The following is a 16892-nucleotide window of genomic DNA, read 5'->3' as shown; positions in this document are numbered from 1 at the left end:
AGACAAATGCAAAACCAAAAACATTTCTGCAGTCTAATCCCGGTGCTTCTCAACCCACTCCTTGGGGCACACCTAGCCAGTCAGGTTTTTAGGATATCCACAATGAATATGCGTGAGAGAGATTTGCATACTGCAAAAACCTAAAAACTTGACCAGCTAGGTATTCCCCAAAGGCAGGATTGAAAAGCATTGGTCTATCCTATACTTATGTCTCTTGCTCCCCTATACTCTCCAACATCAGCATGACTTCAGTTTTCAACTGTCCTTTCTATTGATTTTAATTGAAGAATGCCAGTATGCTTCACAACTGTTTTCAGTCTTGTTTATTCTGTAGTTTAAAAGACCATACGTTAAACCTTTAGCATCCATCTCACATTCATCCAACAATCTGGCAAAAGTTATAAGAATAATGCAATCTATTTATAGAATACCTAAAGAAACTGGAGTACTGCTCACCATAAGATACTTTACATATTCATTAGAGATTACACTGTAAAAAAGATTATGGCAGAAAAAGACCAGTCGCTTCATCCTGTCTGCTCAGTCATTACGGTCCACACTGCCAAGAATATACCCCAGCTATCAGAGGTAGAATATTATTCCTTATGCAAGACCATTTGTGTTGCTTCGTCCACTGTACTCCACTCTCCCAGGTAGCTGAACATGTAACAGCCCCTCTACTTCACACCCAGGTACTCTTTCCCTCTCATTTACAGCCACAAACTCCCACAGTAATATAAACAGCCGCAAACACCAGCATGGCTGTTATCCAAAGATCCATCCTTCTACGTCACTGTGGCCTTTCTGGCCAGGCGCCTGCCACCAACAATCCACTGCACCAATCTGGTCAACATCTGGAATGTGTAGTCTGCCAGACAGACTTTGCAATGTGAGCACCTGCATTTCTGCTATGTTTTGTTATTACTGTATTAGCAGGTTGACAGACTCAGCTGATATTCTTTGCTGTCTCCAATTTTTTTTTTACTTTTAAATTTATTAATATTACAACTTTATAACAAAGTATCTACTTTGTACAGAAATATGAATTCAAATAAAAAGGAAAATACAATAAACAAGAAATCACTTTATGCGAAAAAAAAACCCCAATACCCATTAGACCACCATATATGGGGGAAGGAGATCAACAAAAAAAAAAAAAAAAGAGAAAAATCACAAAAACTAAAAATAGCAATGACATAGCTTACATGGCATACACATTCCATTTTAGGATGATAAATAGCTTAGACATTACTAGCTTGGAACATTGTCTTCTTAGAATCTATAAAGCTTTTAAAGCTGCTTTGGTGAAAAAAAATATATAATTATCTCTAATATATTTGACAATACATTTATACGGAAACCTTTAGAAGAAGGTTGCTCCAATTGCTAAGGTATCTTGGAGCAAGGCCAAGAGTCCCTTCCTTCTCTCCCGAGTTGATTTCGTTAAGCTTGGAAAAATCCTGAATCTTTGCCCCATGAATAATGCATTCGATTTCTTAAAATAACTTTTCATAACAATACTGAGATTTTTTTCAGTAAATAGAGATATTAGTAAAGTGGATCTTTCAGATATTTCAAAATTAGATGACTCTAAATAATCAGATAAGTTGTTTAGATCTACGGGAGGGATCTGAACTTAGGGGCCTCCCAGTCTTTTCCATCCAGTGTCACATGTATGATTTTTTACCCGCCAGTGAGAAGCTGTATGTGTGCATCCGATGCAAAGAGTGCCTGTCTCTCAGAGAAAGAGTCCAATCTCTGGAGGTTAGAGTGGCAGACCTGGAGGAGCTGAGGTAGACAGAGGTATATAGATAAGACTGGTAGCATTGGAGGAAGAAGGTCTCATGATTGGAGAGCATCAATGTGGTGCAGCAGGAAAGGATCCTGTAGCAAGGACCTGCTCTCCAAGTGGTGCATTGTCCTTTCGCACCAAGGATGTGTCTCCCAGGGCTACTGACCAGGAGGGAAGGGTTAGGTCGGCTGTCATAGATGATTCGATTATTAGGAATGTAGACAGATGGGTGGATGGTGGGCGCAAGGATCATCTGGGTAACATGCCTACCTGGTACGAAGGTGGCGGACCTCACGCATCACCCTAGATAGGATTTTAGACAGTGCTGGGGAGCACGTGCAGGTCACCAAAGGCAGGCAGAGCTCTGGAGTCTCAATGCGTGGATGAGACAATGGTCTAAGGAAGAGAGATTCAGTTTTGTAAGGAACTGGGGAGCCTTTTGGGGAATGGGGTAGTCTGTTCTGAAGGGATGGGCTCCACCTTAACCAGGGTGAAACCAAACTGCTGGCGCTAACCTTTAAAAAGGAGACTGTTCTGGTTTAAAAGCTGCTCTAAGGGGAAAGCCAACAGTCGCTCAGTTGTACATGGTTCAGAAGGAGGTATCTTCAAAGGATACTAACGATGCATTAGAATTAGGGCATCCCAACAGTGAGGTTCCAATAATAAGAAAAGTAGTCCAAGTGCCTGTAATTAAAAACTCACTTGAGCTAAAAAATTCCAATTTATCCCTATCAATTAAAAAGCAGAATGAAAATACAAACAAAAAGACATTTTGAAGTGTTTGTATGCTAATGCCAGAATTCTAAGAAGTAAGATGGGAAAATTAGAATGTATAGCAGTAAATGACAGACTTACTTGGCATCTCAGAGATTTGGTGGAAGGAGGATAACCAATGGGGCAGTGCTATACCGGGGTACAAATTATATTGCAATGACAGAGAGGAGCATCTGGGAGGCGGGATGGCACTGTATTTCTGGGATGGCATACAGTCCAATAGGATAACGATCCTGCATGAGAAGCATTATGGGCTGTCCTAAAAAAATATGATGGTACATCCATTTTTACTGGAGTGGCGTACAGGCCTCCGACTCAAAAGGAAGAACTAGACAGAGATCTGATCAAAGATCAAAACCAGCATGATGATGTTCCGACGAATGTCGATATATAAAAATCAACAAATAAAATAAATAAAAATTATAAAGGTGGGAAAGAAGGGGAAATGTTGATTGTTAGTGACTTTAATCTGCCGGACGTGGACTGGAGAATCCCTTCTGCAGAATCTAACAGAAGCAGAGAGATAGTGGATGCCCTGCAAGAGGCTCTTTTCAAACAAATGGTAATGGAACCCACGAAGAAGGGAGTTTTACTTAATCTAGTGCTCACTAACAGGGATAATGTCTCTAATGTCCGGGCACCAGTGATCATCAAACAGTATGGTTTGATATTGCAAATAGGATCTGGGGAAGTGTTAAAGACGAGAGTTTTGAACTTCAAAAAAACAGACTTTGCTGAAATGGGGAAATCTCTGGAGGCAGAACTTGAATACTGGGAGAAAATGGGAGAGGTCAAACAGTACGCCAAACTAAAAGAAGCAATTACAAAAGCAACACATTTGTATGTTAGAAAAGTAAACAAAAGTAAGAGAAATAAGAATTCAATCTGGTTCACAAAGAAGGTGGCAAAAAAAAAAAAAGCAGCTTTTAAGAAACAAATAATCCCAAAAAGTGGATCACAGGGAGGATTATATGGCAAATCTGAGGGAGATGAAGAAAGAAATAAAGAAAGCAAAAAGTCAGGCAGAGGAAAGTATTGCCAAGGAGATAAAGCGAGGTGACAAAACATTTTTCAGATATATCAGAGAAAGGAGAAAGGTACATAGTGGTATAGTGAAATTAAAAGGGGATAAGGTTCAATTGGTGGAGAGAGATGATAAATTAGCAGAAATATTAAACAAATACTTCAGTTCAGTGTTCACAAAAGACGACCTGGAGAAGGACCGTCAATTGTTATCAAGACTGTAGAAGGGGGTGGAGTAGACAAAACTCCATTTACAGAAGATAATGTATGGGAAGAGCTAAGAAAAATGAAAGTGGACAAAGCCATGGGGCCTGATGAGGTTCACCCCAGAATACTGAGAGAACTCAGATGTGCTGGCGAGTCCACTGTGTGACCTGTTAAATAGATCTTTGGAAATGGGTGTAGTGCCTAGTGATTGGAGAAGAGCGGTGGTGGTCCCTCTTCACAAGAGTGAGCGCAGAGAAGAGGCTGGAAACTACAGGCCGGTTATCATCACCTTGGTGATGGGAAAATTAATGGAGACTCTGCTGAAAGAAAGGATAGTGAACTATCTACAATATGGTGGGTTGCTTGATCTGAAGCAGCATGGATTCACCAAGGGAAGGTCCTATCAGACGAATGTAATTGATTTCTTTGATGGGGTGACTAGAGAACGGGATCAGGGAAAAGCGCTAGATGTAATTTACTTGGATTTTAGTAAAGCTTTTGATATGGTCTCACACAGAAGACTCAACAAAATGAGAAGCTTGGGAGTCAGCTCCCAGGTGTTGGCATGGATTACAAACTGGTTGACAGACAGAAGACAATGGGTGATGGTAAATGGAACCTACTCTGAAGAGAGAATGGTGTTAAGTGGAGTGCCACAGGGATTAGTGTTGGGACCGGTTCTGTTCAACATCTTCGTGAGCGACATTACGGAAGGGATAGAAGGTAAAGTTTGTCTATTTGCGGATTATACTAAGATCTACACCAGAGTGGACATGCCGGAAGGAGTACAGAGAATGAGATGGGATTTAAGGAACCTGGAAGAGTGTTCGAAGATATGGCAGCTGGGATTCAATGCCAAAAAATGCAGAGTCATGCATCTGGGGTGTGGGAATCCGAAAGAACTATATGCATTGGGGGGTGAAGGGCTTATGTGCACAGAGCAGGAGAGAGACTTGGGATGATAGTGTAATGACCTGAAGTCAACGAAGCAGTGTGACAAGACGATAGCCAAAGCCAGAAGAATGCTGGGCTGCATAGAGAAAGGAATATCTGGTGATAATCCCCTTGTACAGATCCTTGGTGAGGCCTCACCTGGAGTACTGTGTTTAGTTCTGGAGACCGTATCCCCAAAGAGACAGAGTCAGGATGGAGGCAGTCCAGAGAAGGGCGACCAAAATGGTGGGTGGTCTCCATCGAATGACTTATGAGGAGAGGTTGAAGAACCTGAATATGTATACCCTGGAGGAGAGGAGGAGCAGGGGTGATATGATACAGACCTTCAGATACTTGAAAGGTTTTAATGATCCATGGTTGTCAAACCTTTTCCATTGGAAACAATTTAGTAGAACTAGGTGGTCATGATTTGAAACTCCAAGGAGGAAGACTTAGAACCAATGTCAGGAAATATTTCTTCACTGAAGGTGGTGGATGCCTGGAATGCCTTTCTGGAGGATTTGGTTAAGACTAAAACTGTGAAGGATTTCAAAGGGGCATGGGATAAACACTGTAGATCACTAAATGGCTAGAGGATGGAATAAATAAAAAAGCTTAACCGGCACAGAGCGGCAGTTACTACCTTGGGAAGCTTGCTGGGCATACTAGATGGACCATTTTGGTCTTTTTCTGCTGTCATTACTATGTTACTAAATGCACAATTGAATCTTTATGGGTAGAAATCCCTTGTGTGCCGGGGAAGAGTATAGTGATAGGAGTATACTACTGTCCACCTGGCCAAGATGGTGAGAAGGACAGTGAAATGCTAAGAGAAATTAGGGAAGCTAAGCAAATTGGTAGTGCAGTAATAACAGAAGATTTCAATTATCACAATATTGACTGGGTAAATGTAACAGTGGGACATGCTAGAGAGATAAAGTTCCTGGATGGAATAAATGACAGTTTTATGGAGCAATTGGTTCAGGAACAGACGAGAGAGGGAGCAATCTTAGATCTAATTCTCAATGGAGCACAGAATTTAGTGAGAGAAGTAACGGTGGTGGGGCTACTTACCAACAGTGATCATAATATGATCAAATTTGAATTAATGACTGGAAGAGGGACAGTAAGCAAATGCATGGCTCTAGTGCTACACTTTCAAAAGGGAAACTGATAAAATGAGAAAAATAGTTAGGAAAAAACAAAGGAGCAGCTACAAAGGTAAAAAGAGTGCAAGAGGCGTGGATCTTGTTAAAACAAAATACCATCCTAGAAGCACAGTCTAGATGTATTCCACACATTAAGGTAGAAGGAAGGCAAAAGGATTACAGGCATGGTTAAAAGGTGAGGTGAAAGAGGCTATTCAACCCAAAAAAAATCTTCATTCAAAAATTGGAAGAAGGATCCACAGAAGAAAATAGAATAAAGCATAAGTGTTGGAAAGTTAAATGTAAGAAATTGATAAGACAGGCTAAGAGAATTTGAAAAGAAGTTGGCTGCAGAGGCAAAAACTCACAGTAAAAACTTTTTAAAATTTATCTGAAGCAGAAAGCCTGTGAGGGAGTCAGTTGGACTGTTATATGTTCAAGGCTTTAAAGGGGTATTAGAGAAGATAAAGCCATCACAGAAAGATTAAAACGATTTCTTTGCTTCAGTGTTTACTGAAGAGGATGTTGGGGAGATAACCTAGAAGATGTGGTAGGCCTGATTGACAAACTGAAGAGTAGTAAATCACCTGAATCAGATGGTATACACCCCAAGGGTATGGAAGAATTCAAAAGTGAAATTTCAGATCTATTAGTTAAGATTTTTAACCTATCATTAAAATCATCCATTGTACCTGAAGACTGGAGGGTGGCTAATGTAACCCCCACATTTAAAAAGTGCTCCAGGGGCGATACGGGAAACTACAGACCAGTTAGCCTGACTTCAGTGCCAGGAAAAATAGTGGAAAGTGTTCTAAAGATCAAAATCACAGAACATATAGAAAGGTATGGCTTAATGGAACAAAGTCAGCATGGCTTTACCTATGGCAAGTCTTGCTTCACAAATGTGCTTCACTTTTTTGAAAGGGTTAATAAACATGGAGATAAAGGTGAACCAGTAGATGTAGTGTATTTTGATTTTCAGAAGGTGTTGACAAAATTCCTCATGAGAGGCTTCTAGGAAAAGTAAAAAGTAATGGGATAGGTGGCAATGTCTTTTCGTGGATTACAAATTGGTTAAAAGTCAGGAAACAGAGTAGGATTAAATGGACAATTTTCTCAGTGAAAAGGGTAAACAGCGGAGAACCTCAGGGATCCATACTTGAACCAATGCTTTTCAATATATTTATAAATGATCTGGAAAGGAATAAGACGAGTGAGATAATCAAATTTGCAGAGGATATAAAATTATTCAGAATAGTTAAATCACAAGCGGATTGTGATACATTGCAGGAGGACCTTGTGAGACTGGAAAATTGGGCATCCAAATGGCAGATAATTTATTGTGGATAATTGCAAGGTGATGCATATAGGAAAAAATAACTCATGCAATAGTTACACGATATTAGGTTCCATATTAGGAGCTCCCACTCAGGAAAGATTTAGGAGTCATAATGGATAATACATTGAAATTGTTGGCTCAGTGTGCTGCGGAAGTCAAAAAAGCAAACAGATTGATAGGAATTATTAGGAAGGGAATGATGAATAAAACGGAAAAGTGTCATAATGCCTCTGTATTGCTCCATGGTGAGACCGCACCTTGAATACCGTGTACAATTCTGGTCGCTGCATCTCAAAAATGATATAGCTGCAATGGAGAAGGTACAGAGAAGGGCGACCAAAATGATAAAGGGGATAGAACAGCATCCCTATCAGGAAAGACTAAAGAGGTTAGGACTTTTCAGCTTGGAGAAGAGACGGCTGAGGGGGGATATGATAGAAGTGTTTAAAATCATGAGAGGTCTAGAATGGGTAAATGTGAATCAGTTATTTACTCTTTCGGATAATAGAAGGTCTAGGGGGCAGTCCATGAAGCTAGTATATAGCATATTTAAAACTAATCAGAGAAAATTCTTTCACTCAATGCACAATTAAACTCTGGAATGTGTTGCCAGGGGATGTAGTTGGTGCAGTTAGTGTAGCTGGGTTTAAAAAAAGGTTTGGATAAGTTCTTGGAGAAGTCCATTAACTGCTTTAATCAAATTGACTTAGATAATAGCCGCTATTACTAGCATGGGATAGACTTAGTTTTTGGGTACTTGCCAGGTACTTATAGCCTAGATTGGCCACTGTTGGAAACAGGATGCTGGGCTTGATGGACACTTGGTCTGACTCAGTAGCATGTTTTTATGAGCACTAGAGCGCGAAGGTAGAAAATGCACCTTATCCAGGGGGGGAGCAGATTCAGTTGTAAACTCCAAAACTTCAAGGAAATATCTTCCTATAGTAATTCACAGAATCTCTCCCACAACCCTGGGACAATTCAATACTTGCAAATCCAAATGCCTTAAAGAATTTTCTATAAATTCCACTTTTTTATTTAACACACTACAGTCTTGAATAATCATAGACTGAACACCTTTAACATATTGTATTCCTTCTTCCACATTCTTAAATTTATCAGAAATTTCCTGTTGATGAGTATCATACTTAGCAATATTGTCCCACTTGCTGCGATAATGAATTAATCTTCAGAGAGCAAACTGAAAAAGCTTTTCCCAAAGAAGACATTAAATCCCTCAAAGAGTCTAAGGTAACTACCGCAGGCTTTTCCAAACAAGCTGGTAAACCATTGGCTGGGAGAGTCCCGGCAAACAATCTCTCACCTCCACTCTCAGCCCAGGAGATCATATTGGTTGACACAGATGCAGCGGCACTCTCTCCATCAATCAATGAAGAACTAAGCAAAGGCCCTTCCAGTGCCGCTGCTCCCTCGAACTCCAACAATTGGATTCCCTCCTTGGGGCTCCATATGGGGTTCTCCGGCATGGCTACCCATGCAGTGGGCGGTTGAAGTTCATCCTGGGGGCTCAATGACACCTCCTCTGAAGTCAAGGCGTGTTCTCCTCCACACGTCATGACAACCGAAACTTGGGCCCCAAACCGTGATGCTGTTCCTGTGAACTGCAGGATTGTCTTCTGTCCGGGTAAGGATGAGGAGACGAGAGATAAGTTTTTATTCTCCCCCGTCCTCATCACAGGCATTTTAAGTCACAGAAAAACAAGTAATTTGTTAAAGGGAACAGCGAGTGGGCAGCACTGTGCACAAGTTAAGCCGCCATCTTGGCTCTTTTTTTTTTTTTTTTGCAACTATGGATCATTTGCACTTACCAGAAATCTCCTTAACATTTCTGGTGCATCATCTATTTCCAATGTCATGAAGGCATTTTGTACAGATGGTATTTGGAGGTGTGGGTGATGTCTATCACAGGTCTTATTCTAACAGAACTCACCATATCCATCTGCTCCTTATTCTTCAGTCTTTTTATAAGGACAAAGGCAGATCTTTTGGATGCTATATATGGGGGGAAGGCAATCTACTTTTAGTTAATTCCTCCTCAAGCAGAATCAATTCTTTTTGCACTGTAGACTGCTGCAATAAGATGGTGCAAGCTCCAAGCCTCCAGATGGTCTGGCTCAGTACTAAAGACCAGAGTTATTACATTAAATAATTATTGCATTAAATCTTATTTCTTTGTGGGACACCTGTATTTTTGTAAATAATCTTTCCAATCCCTAAGATCATCGCTTAATTTGATTGACCAAGATTTTAGAAAAATTTAAATTCTGTCCTTGGAAGATTATATAAGAAAAGCAGGAACTGGGGTAAGAGGATAAGGGACAGAGGTGTATGGAACTAACTGGTAAACAGCTTTTTTTTTTTTTTTTTTTTTTTTTAAAGAAATACTCTCTGTATTAATTCTATTAATCATGCAACACACAGCAGCCCAGCTTGGAAAATAACGAGCAATACAGAGCAATATAGAGAAACCACATCAATAATTCTACATTTTTTGGAGAACTAACTTCTGTTCCATGCTAGCAATGCATTCATCACTTATTCTCTTACCTGGTGCAGTTTTTTCTTTTCTTTATTAGCAGTGCTGTGTGCAGTTTCAAGTGCAGTTTGATGTTTCCATGATAGTTCTTCCAGTGTTTTGGTATGAACTTCCTTAAGTTGTGCAGTCTCCAATTCAAACTTGTTTCGCAGGTTAACAATCTCCTTTTCATAGCAATCTCGCTGAGTTTCCTTTACTTCATTTACCTTCTAGAAAGTCACAGAGAAGAGGATATTATGCAATCACCTATTCTCAAAGATCTTCACTGTCCATTTGAGAAGAAAGCAGCAAATGTTGCTTTCAATTTCATGTAATACATATTCCCAAATGGAATAAGGTGGTTACAAAATATCATCCATTTTGTAGTTATTAAACTTTTTTTTTTTTTTTTTTTTTTTTTTAAATTAACAGCAGTTGCCATGAGGCCCTTCAGAAAACAGAACCCCTGCAGTGTTCAGCATGTTAAAGTCCTAATGATCTTTCCTCAGCGTATTTTTTATTTATTCTAAACTAGTACCATTCTTCCTCATCTTCATTTCAGCAATTTGTTTTCAGTAAAGGCGGCAGAATCAGCAGCTTCTGAGACTCTCATTAATACTATACTGTGGAGTAGCAGTGAAGTATTTCAAGATCCAATTTAAAATTGTTCTATTCAATGCATCTTCAAAATGCTCTATGTGATTGCCCCAGCAAGTTTCAAGCTTATGTCTACCGGTTCCATCTACTTTATAGACATTCAGCATCTGTAACTCTCAAACCCCTAATCTTGGCACTGGAAAAGGCAGAACATTATCCTCCATTGCCAGCATGATTTATTAAAGCCTCTTTTTTTTTTTTTGCACCTTTCAATTTTCAAACAAACTAAAAAAAATGTTTTATTTCACTCCAAGCTGTAACTACTTTATTCACTCCATTTTATTAACTGTATTAAAATACTGTAGTAAATCTTGTTGGCATGGTATATAAAGCCTCTGTTACCCCAAATGGTTAATAAGAGTAACAGTTATGTACTTGATCAAACAGACTCACTCTGTGAGCCAATAACTTAAAATCCAAATTTCAATACAGTATTCTTAAATCATTAGAAAGCCCTAGGGAGTGTTCAGCTGATAGAAACATTGAATTAGCTGACAATCTCTTATTCTGTGCATTTTTACCTTATATAGGGGAACTGGAATAGGATACTGTACAATATTCACTGAATATATTTTACTTCCATATTTGCTTTTCTTGAAACTCCTCTTATTTTAACAAACCAGAGATCTTAACTAAGTTTGACTAAAATCTGACCCAGATATTTCTGGGTTGAATAAGAACATACTTTGACGATGTATCCAGTTAAATTCTTACTTGACAGCTTTGCTACTTTGGTTAAAGCTTTTTGCTTTGACTTTTAGGATAACATATCCTTATAGTTATTGCTCTGTATTTATTTATTTTAAATTATTTTTCTCGCGCCTTTTCTCAGTTTGACCATATAATACAAGCTGTGTAAAGCAGATTGTCAAGTTGAAATAATGGAGAGGTCTAAAAGGCTCAGATTTGTGAGAAAAGATATTTTATTATGCTTTATTTTGCAATATCTAAGTTGCTATACCCACATCTCTTGAAATTACACAATATAAAATACTGATATTTGAAACTTGTCTGCTTTCATCTTTCAGTAAAGCAATAAAAATTATTTGGATTTACAGATTGCCTTTTATCCAACATGGATCCCAACACTTCATAATTTACTGTAGAAATATGCATACTTTTACCAGTAGGGTGAAAATTCTAGATACAAATTTTGGTGCCCGATGTGTAACATCTTCCATTGGTGAAAAAACAATGATCTTACTCGGTTATGTTTAATCAACTAAGACATACATTTCTGGGAGATAAAGCAAATGCTAAAAGAAGGACAGCTAAAAAATTGATTACACTGGTATAAACCCAATAGATGTTTGAGATCTATGTCAGGTCAATTTCTGAAAGTGCGGGAGGTTAAAATGTTTTGACATTCTTGCCTGGAAGCAAGATCTTTGTCAGAAATGATTCCTTTACTTTGGAATGAGTTACCATCTAATGTGAGAGAAGAGACAAATTGCTTAAATTTAGGAAAGCTTTAAAACCTGTTAGATGAAAGAATGTTTTTTTATAGAGTGGATTTTTACTTTTTTATTATTTAAGTTTATTTTAAATTTTTTTGTATAAATTGCTTAGGAAGATGTATTTTGTTAGGAGATATATATATATATATATATATATATATATATATATATGATTTTTAAATTTAAAAAAGACCTGTAAACAGGGTTCTCCGTAGATGGGATAAATCAGCCTTAAATCCCATACACAGATGTTGCCCTGAGAGCCCTTCAATCTCTTCCAGGAGGTGGGCGGGTATTAAGTATGGCTGATTTATCCTGCTGTCTAATGAGAACCCTATTTACAGGTAAGCAAACAATTTCTCTGTTGATAAACAGGCATAAGCCAGCCATAACATGTTGGGAATCCCAAGCTGAGGATTGTTTTATGGAGCAACTATTTCACAGACCACTAGACTCCACCAATGGAGAGTAGGCTACTGGCTACACAGAATTGCTTATCTAAAGTTATTGTCTCCCCAGGACAAGCTGTCCAGACAGTAATGGGACTCAAAGGTGGAAACAGATGACCAAGTTTACAGCTTTGTATATGTCTTAAACACAAATGATCCTCAGACAAGCCACTAAGTCACCATGGTCTTTATTTGACAAATCTTGAGGTTCTGTAACCTGTAAGCTAGCGAAAGCATAACAGTGTATGATATAGCCCACTAGCCAATTTTACAAGATTTTTTGACTGCTCTTCCCAGTCGATTGTGATCAAAGGACATGAAATGATGAAAAGCTTGATGGTGAGGTTGAGTCCTCTTCAAGTAATAAGCTAGGGGACTCCTGCAGTCTGAGGAGTAAAGAAACCATTCCTTGAGTGCATGCAGTCTCAGAAAGAAGCCTGGCAGCATAATAGTTTGGTTAATATAGAATGTAGAGAACACCGCCTTCCGGGCGATGACATCACCGGCAAGGACGGCTGGAACTTGAGCTCCGCAGTCCCCCCTCCAGACTTCCCCTGCTAACCCCATGCAGCAGTGGTGATTTTTCAATTTTTTCGCCTGGGAGGGCTTCCGACAAGTTTGAGCCTCCAGCAACGATCCTTCGGCGCCCTGAGGGTGGTGGATGGTGACATCCACAGCAAGGGAAAGAGTGCGGTGCGGCGGGTTCAAGATGGCAGCCAGCCTGCCGATCTACCCCCATTCCCCGCAAGCCTAGGCGGATGATACTGCGACGATTGAACCTGGGAGGCCCCTTACAAGATTTGTGCCGACACCAGGGGCATTTTGACGTGCTGCAGGCGGCAAGGGACGCAGTCTGAGCCCAACGGAACGAGATTCACATGGCCAAGATGGCGGCCACCCCCGTAAGTTTCTTAAATTATCTATAGCGCGGGCCAGGATTTGTGGGACTTGGGAAGGAGTCTGGCTGCCCTAATCTTGGAGGACACTGCTCACTGCCCACCTCTCCCTCACCAATCATCAGGAAGCGTAGGGTTCCGAGTTTTAACCTGCTTCTCGGCCCCGAATCTCCAAGAGGCCAGGGATTAGAACCCATAAACCCCGGGATCTCTGGCACTAAAGTGGCCGTGACGGACGCTAGGGAACTGAGTTCCATGGTTCTGCTCCCCCGCCTGGAGATTCCACCCTGGTAGAAGCCTGTTGGTCGACCCTAGTACCTAGCGTTTGGGTCCCTCATTGTCCCGGGGGCCCCAGTCATACTAGCGACGTGCGGGCAATGCGACAGAGAAGCGCTCGTAAAAGCGTTGTTTGCCGTCCCTGCTCCACCACCACCATGATGGCGGAGGCTCCTGCCGGCGCTAAGGTACTGGACTCTCTCAGCAGATGCTCTGCTCCAGATCTCTGAGAGTTACAGCGGCCTTGGATCTTCACCTCAAACTACAAGCCTATGGAAGACATCAAATCAGTCCTGGAGGGCCAAACTAAAAGGCTGGATGAGGCGGAACATGTCCTTTCTGATCATGGTGATCGGCTGGTGGAGTTGGAGCACCACATGGCAGCTCTTCAGGTCACTCAGCAGGAACTATTAACAAAGATTGAGGATTTGGAGGACCTGAGCCGGCGGAATAACATCACGATCATTGGCCTGCCCGAGTCAGGAAAGGAGGGTGAGCTTCCTGCTTTAGTGGATAAATGGTTACCAGGGCAGATGGGCCTGGAATTTTCTACAGACCCTCTGATATGCGAGCGGGTTCACCGTGTCGGGTTGATGTGCGAAGGCGCCGCAAGGCCCCGGCCGGTGTTGGCAAGAATATTGAACTGGGCTCACAAAACCAAAATAATGCGGGCCTTTAAACAATAGGTGGTCATGGAGTACCAGGATCACAAGATTATTCAACGACTTCTCGGCTAACACGACAGCACAGTGGAAAATGTCGCCGGCGTGTACTGAGCTATACAAGCGGGGTATTAAGTTTGGCCTGCTTTATCCAGCTAAGCTGCGTGTCTTTCATAATAAAAATTCTCTTCTTTAACTCTAAAGAGGAGGCGGAGGGTTTCATCGCCGCACTGCCACACACAGGCGGAGAGTGAAGGGAACTTACATGCTGGCTTCGCTCGTTCAGATATAGCTACTGGGGCATTATATGCTGTCAACCTGACTTTCTACAGTTCTGTTGGTTTTCATTGACTGCTGGGTTATGGAATTTACCCCATATCTACGTGTTTGTAGGCTGTTGAAAGGGGGAATACGATCCTTTGTTCCCCGTACCGTCACCGTTGTCTACAGTTTTGAGGCTCTCGGGATCCAGGGTACAGAAGGTCTAATGTGTTCCCGCTATCTTGAAGTGTTGCACTATATCATATTGCCATTTGTGTGGTGCTGATGGGTGGGTTGGGAGGGGGGCCTCTCTCCACCCATCAAGTTACATGGTGGGGGGGGGGGGGGGGGGGGGGAGAGTGGATCTGAAACTCAGAGCGAGTAAGAGTGAGTTGGGTGGTGCGTGTGGGTCCAGCTGGGGGGGTATGAAAGAGGACTCTTGTGACCAGGGGTTAAGGGGAACAAGGGGGGGGGGAAGCTGCAAGACTAAACACTGTACAGGTTCCAAGCCCTATTTAAGGGCTGAGCCAGTAATATGTGCTGTTGGTTGGAATGGCAAAGGTTAGAGTAACTACACTGAACGTAGACTGCATCCACTCCCCTATTAAGAGGAAAAAATTATTAGCTCAATTTAATCACATGCACTCACAAGTTGTTTTTCTCCAGGAAACCCATTTGTGTGATGCAGAGCATAAGAAACTCAAAAAAGAGTGGGTGGGCCAATGTCTTTACTCTTCTTACACAGCCCGTAAACGAGGTGTGGCTTTACTCTTTCACAAACAACTGCCATTTCAAATCACTAGAACTTGTCATGACAAGAAAAGTCACTATGTCATTGCAGCCGGGGTTCTTTACTAGAAGAAGGTGGGTATTTTGCAATGTTTATGCTCCTAACATTTATTCACAGGACTTCTTTTCTAAATTGTTGGGCTTATTGGCTGATTTTTCTGATCATGTTCTGGTGGTGGGAGGTGATTTCAACATGGTGGCTAATAAACAACTGGATTGCAAACCACCCAACCTACCACCGTTAAAGACCAGCACTTGGGGGTTAATTTTTTATGTATTGAATTGTAACTCATGGATGTGTGGTGTGTCCTGCATCCAGGCGATCTTGATTTTACTTTCTTCTCTAATCCCCATCAGATGTATTCTTGCCTGGACTATTTATTGGTCTCTGATAAGTGGTTCTCCAGAGTGGAAGAGTCAAATATATAAGGGTCATATCCTTATCAGATCATGCTCCTGTCACAAGTCCTTTTGACCTGTGAGCACGGCCTGAGGCCCCAATTTTCATGGGGCATGCGACTGGATCTCTACCTCAAACATTTTCACCCATTTGTAGCGCTGTTGGAAGGAATACATGTTGCTTAATGCCACCCTGGACATTCCGGCAGCTATGTTATGTATCTGCACATGGAGATTGTTGCGCTTGCAGAGTGGCATGGCGGGGATAACTTCAATGTTGATGCCATTATTGGGCAATGTGGGCTTTGTGCCGGGAAGAGATTGTAGCACTCCGTTTCAATTTTTGGCTCGCCGGGGGGTAGTATATGCTTGCCATTTTTATGACCATGAAACGCATGCACTGTTGGACTATGCTACTCTGATTAGCAATTATCATTTACCTAACAAATATTTCTTTGCATATTTGCAACAAAGGCATTATTTGACTTCTCTACAGTGGACACCAGAGGTTCAAACAACTTAATCAGCATTTGCTACTAAGGTGTTTGACATGGCTCTCCTTACTAACACAATATCCGAATGGGCCAAACTTGGACAGGCCTTACAGACGGATAGTCATCTGGAATACTTGGCGACAAAATGGTCTACTGAGCTCACCATGCCACTCACTCAGTACATGGAACAGTGTTTTGCGGCGGTGCACAGGCAGGTTCCAGACATTGGGCTTCGAGAAGTCCAGTTCAAAATCCTGCATCGCATTTATTGTACTGATGGGGTGCACGGACTCCCCACTTTGTATAAAATGCAGAATGGACAAGGGCACGCTCTTGCACCGTCTCCTCTTTTGCTACCACACTCGGACCGCTTTTTGGGGATCAGTATCTGATGTCATCTTAAAATGCACTGCCCTCCCGGTACCCGCAACTGGGCAGTTTCTGTTGTCTAGCCCCCAGGCTTGCTCTACTGAAGTCTGTCGCTCAAAAGACAAATTTAGCAGAGTGGCCATCCTTTTGGCCTGTTGCACTATGCTCACCGACTGGGCTGCCCCGGACTTGTCTCCATCTGTCTTGGCCTGGTTTCAGAGACTGGCTTCATTTCTACAACTCTAATGCCTTGACTTTGTGCTGGGAAAATTTAAACCTGATAAACTGTACCAGACCTGCTGGCAAGCTTGTGTTCACCTGTTGCCGGCGGCTGTTCAGGAAGGATTACGTACTGGTAGATATGATTCTGGTTGGATGTAATCCCTGGTCTCTGTAAGGGGGGGGGGGTTCAGCCTGTGGGGGTATGAGTG

The 16892-nt window shown here is 41.5% G+C and overlaps 1 protein-coding gene across 1 annotated transcript in view; it reads right to left on the bottom strand.

The window, feature by feature from the left end:
* Positions 1–16892, bottom strand: part of FAM184A (family with sequence similarity 184 member A) — a 474419-nt gene that overhangs the window by 298227 nt on the left and 159300 nt on the right. Inside the window, 1 exon segment of the mRNA XM_029596418.1 lies at positions 9785–9982. Within this exon segment, the coding sequence (XP_029452278.1) occupies positions 9785–9982 (198 nt within the window).

The sequence above is a fragment of the Rhinatrema bivittatum genome, chromosome 3 (assembly GCF_901001135.1).
Source record: "Rhinatrema bivittatum chromosome 3, aRhiBiv1.1, whole genome shotgun sequence".
Classification (NCBI taxonomy): domain Eukaryota; kingdom Metazoa; phylum Chordata; class Amphibia; order Gymnophiona; family Rhinatrematidae; genus Rhinatrema; species Rhinatrema bivittatum.
The sequence above is the reverse complement of the archived record's forward strand: the minus strand, read 5'-3'. Positions and strand labels throughout refer to the sequence as shown.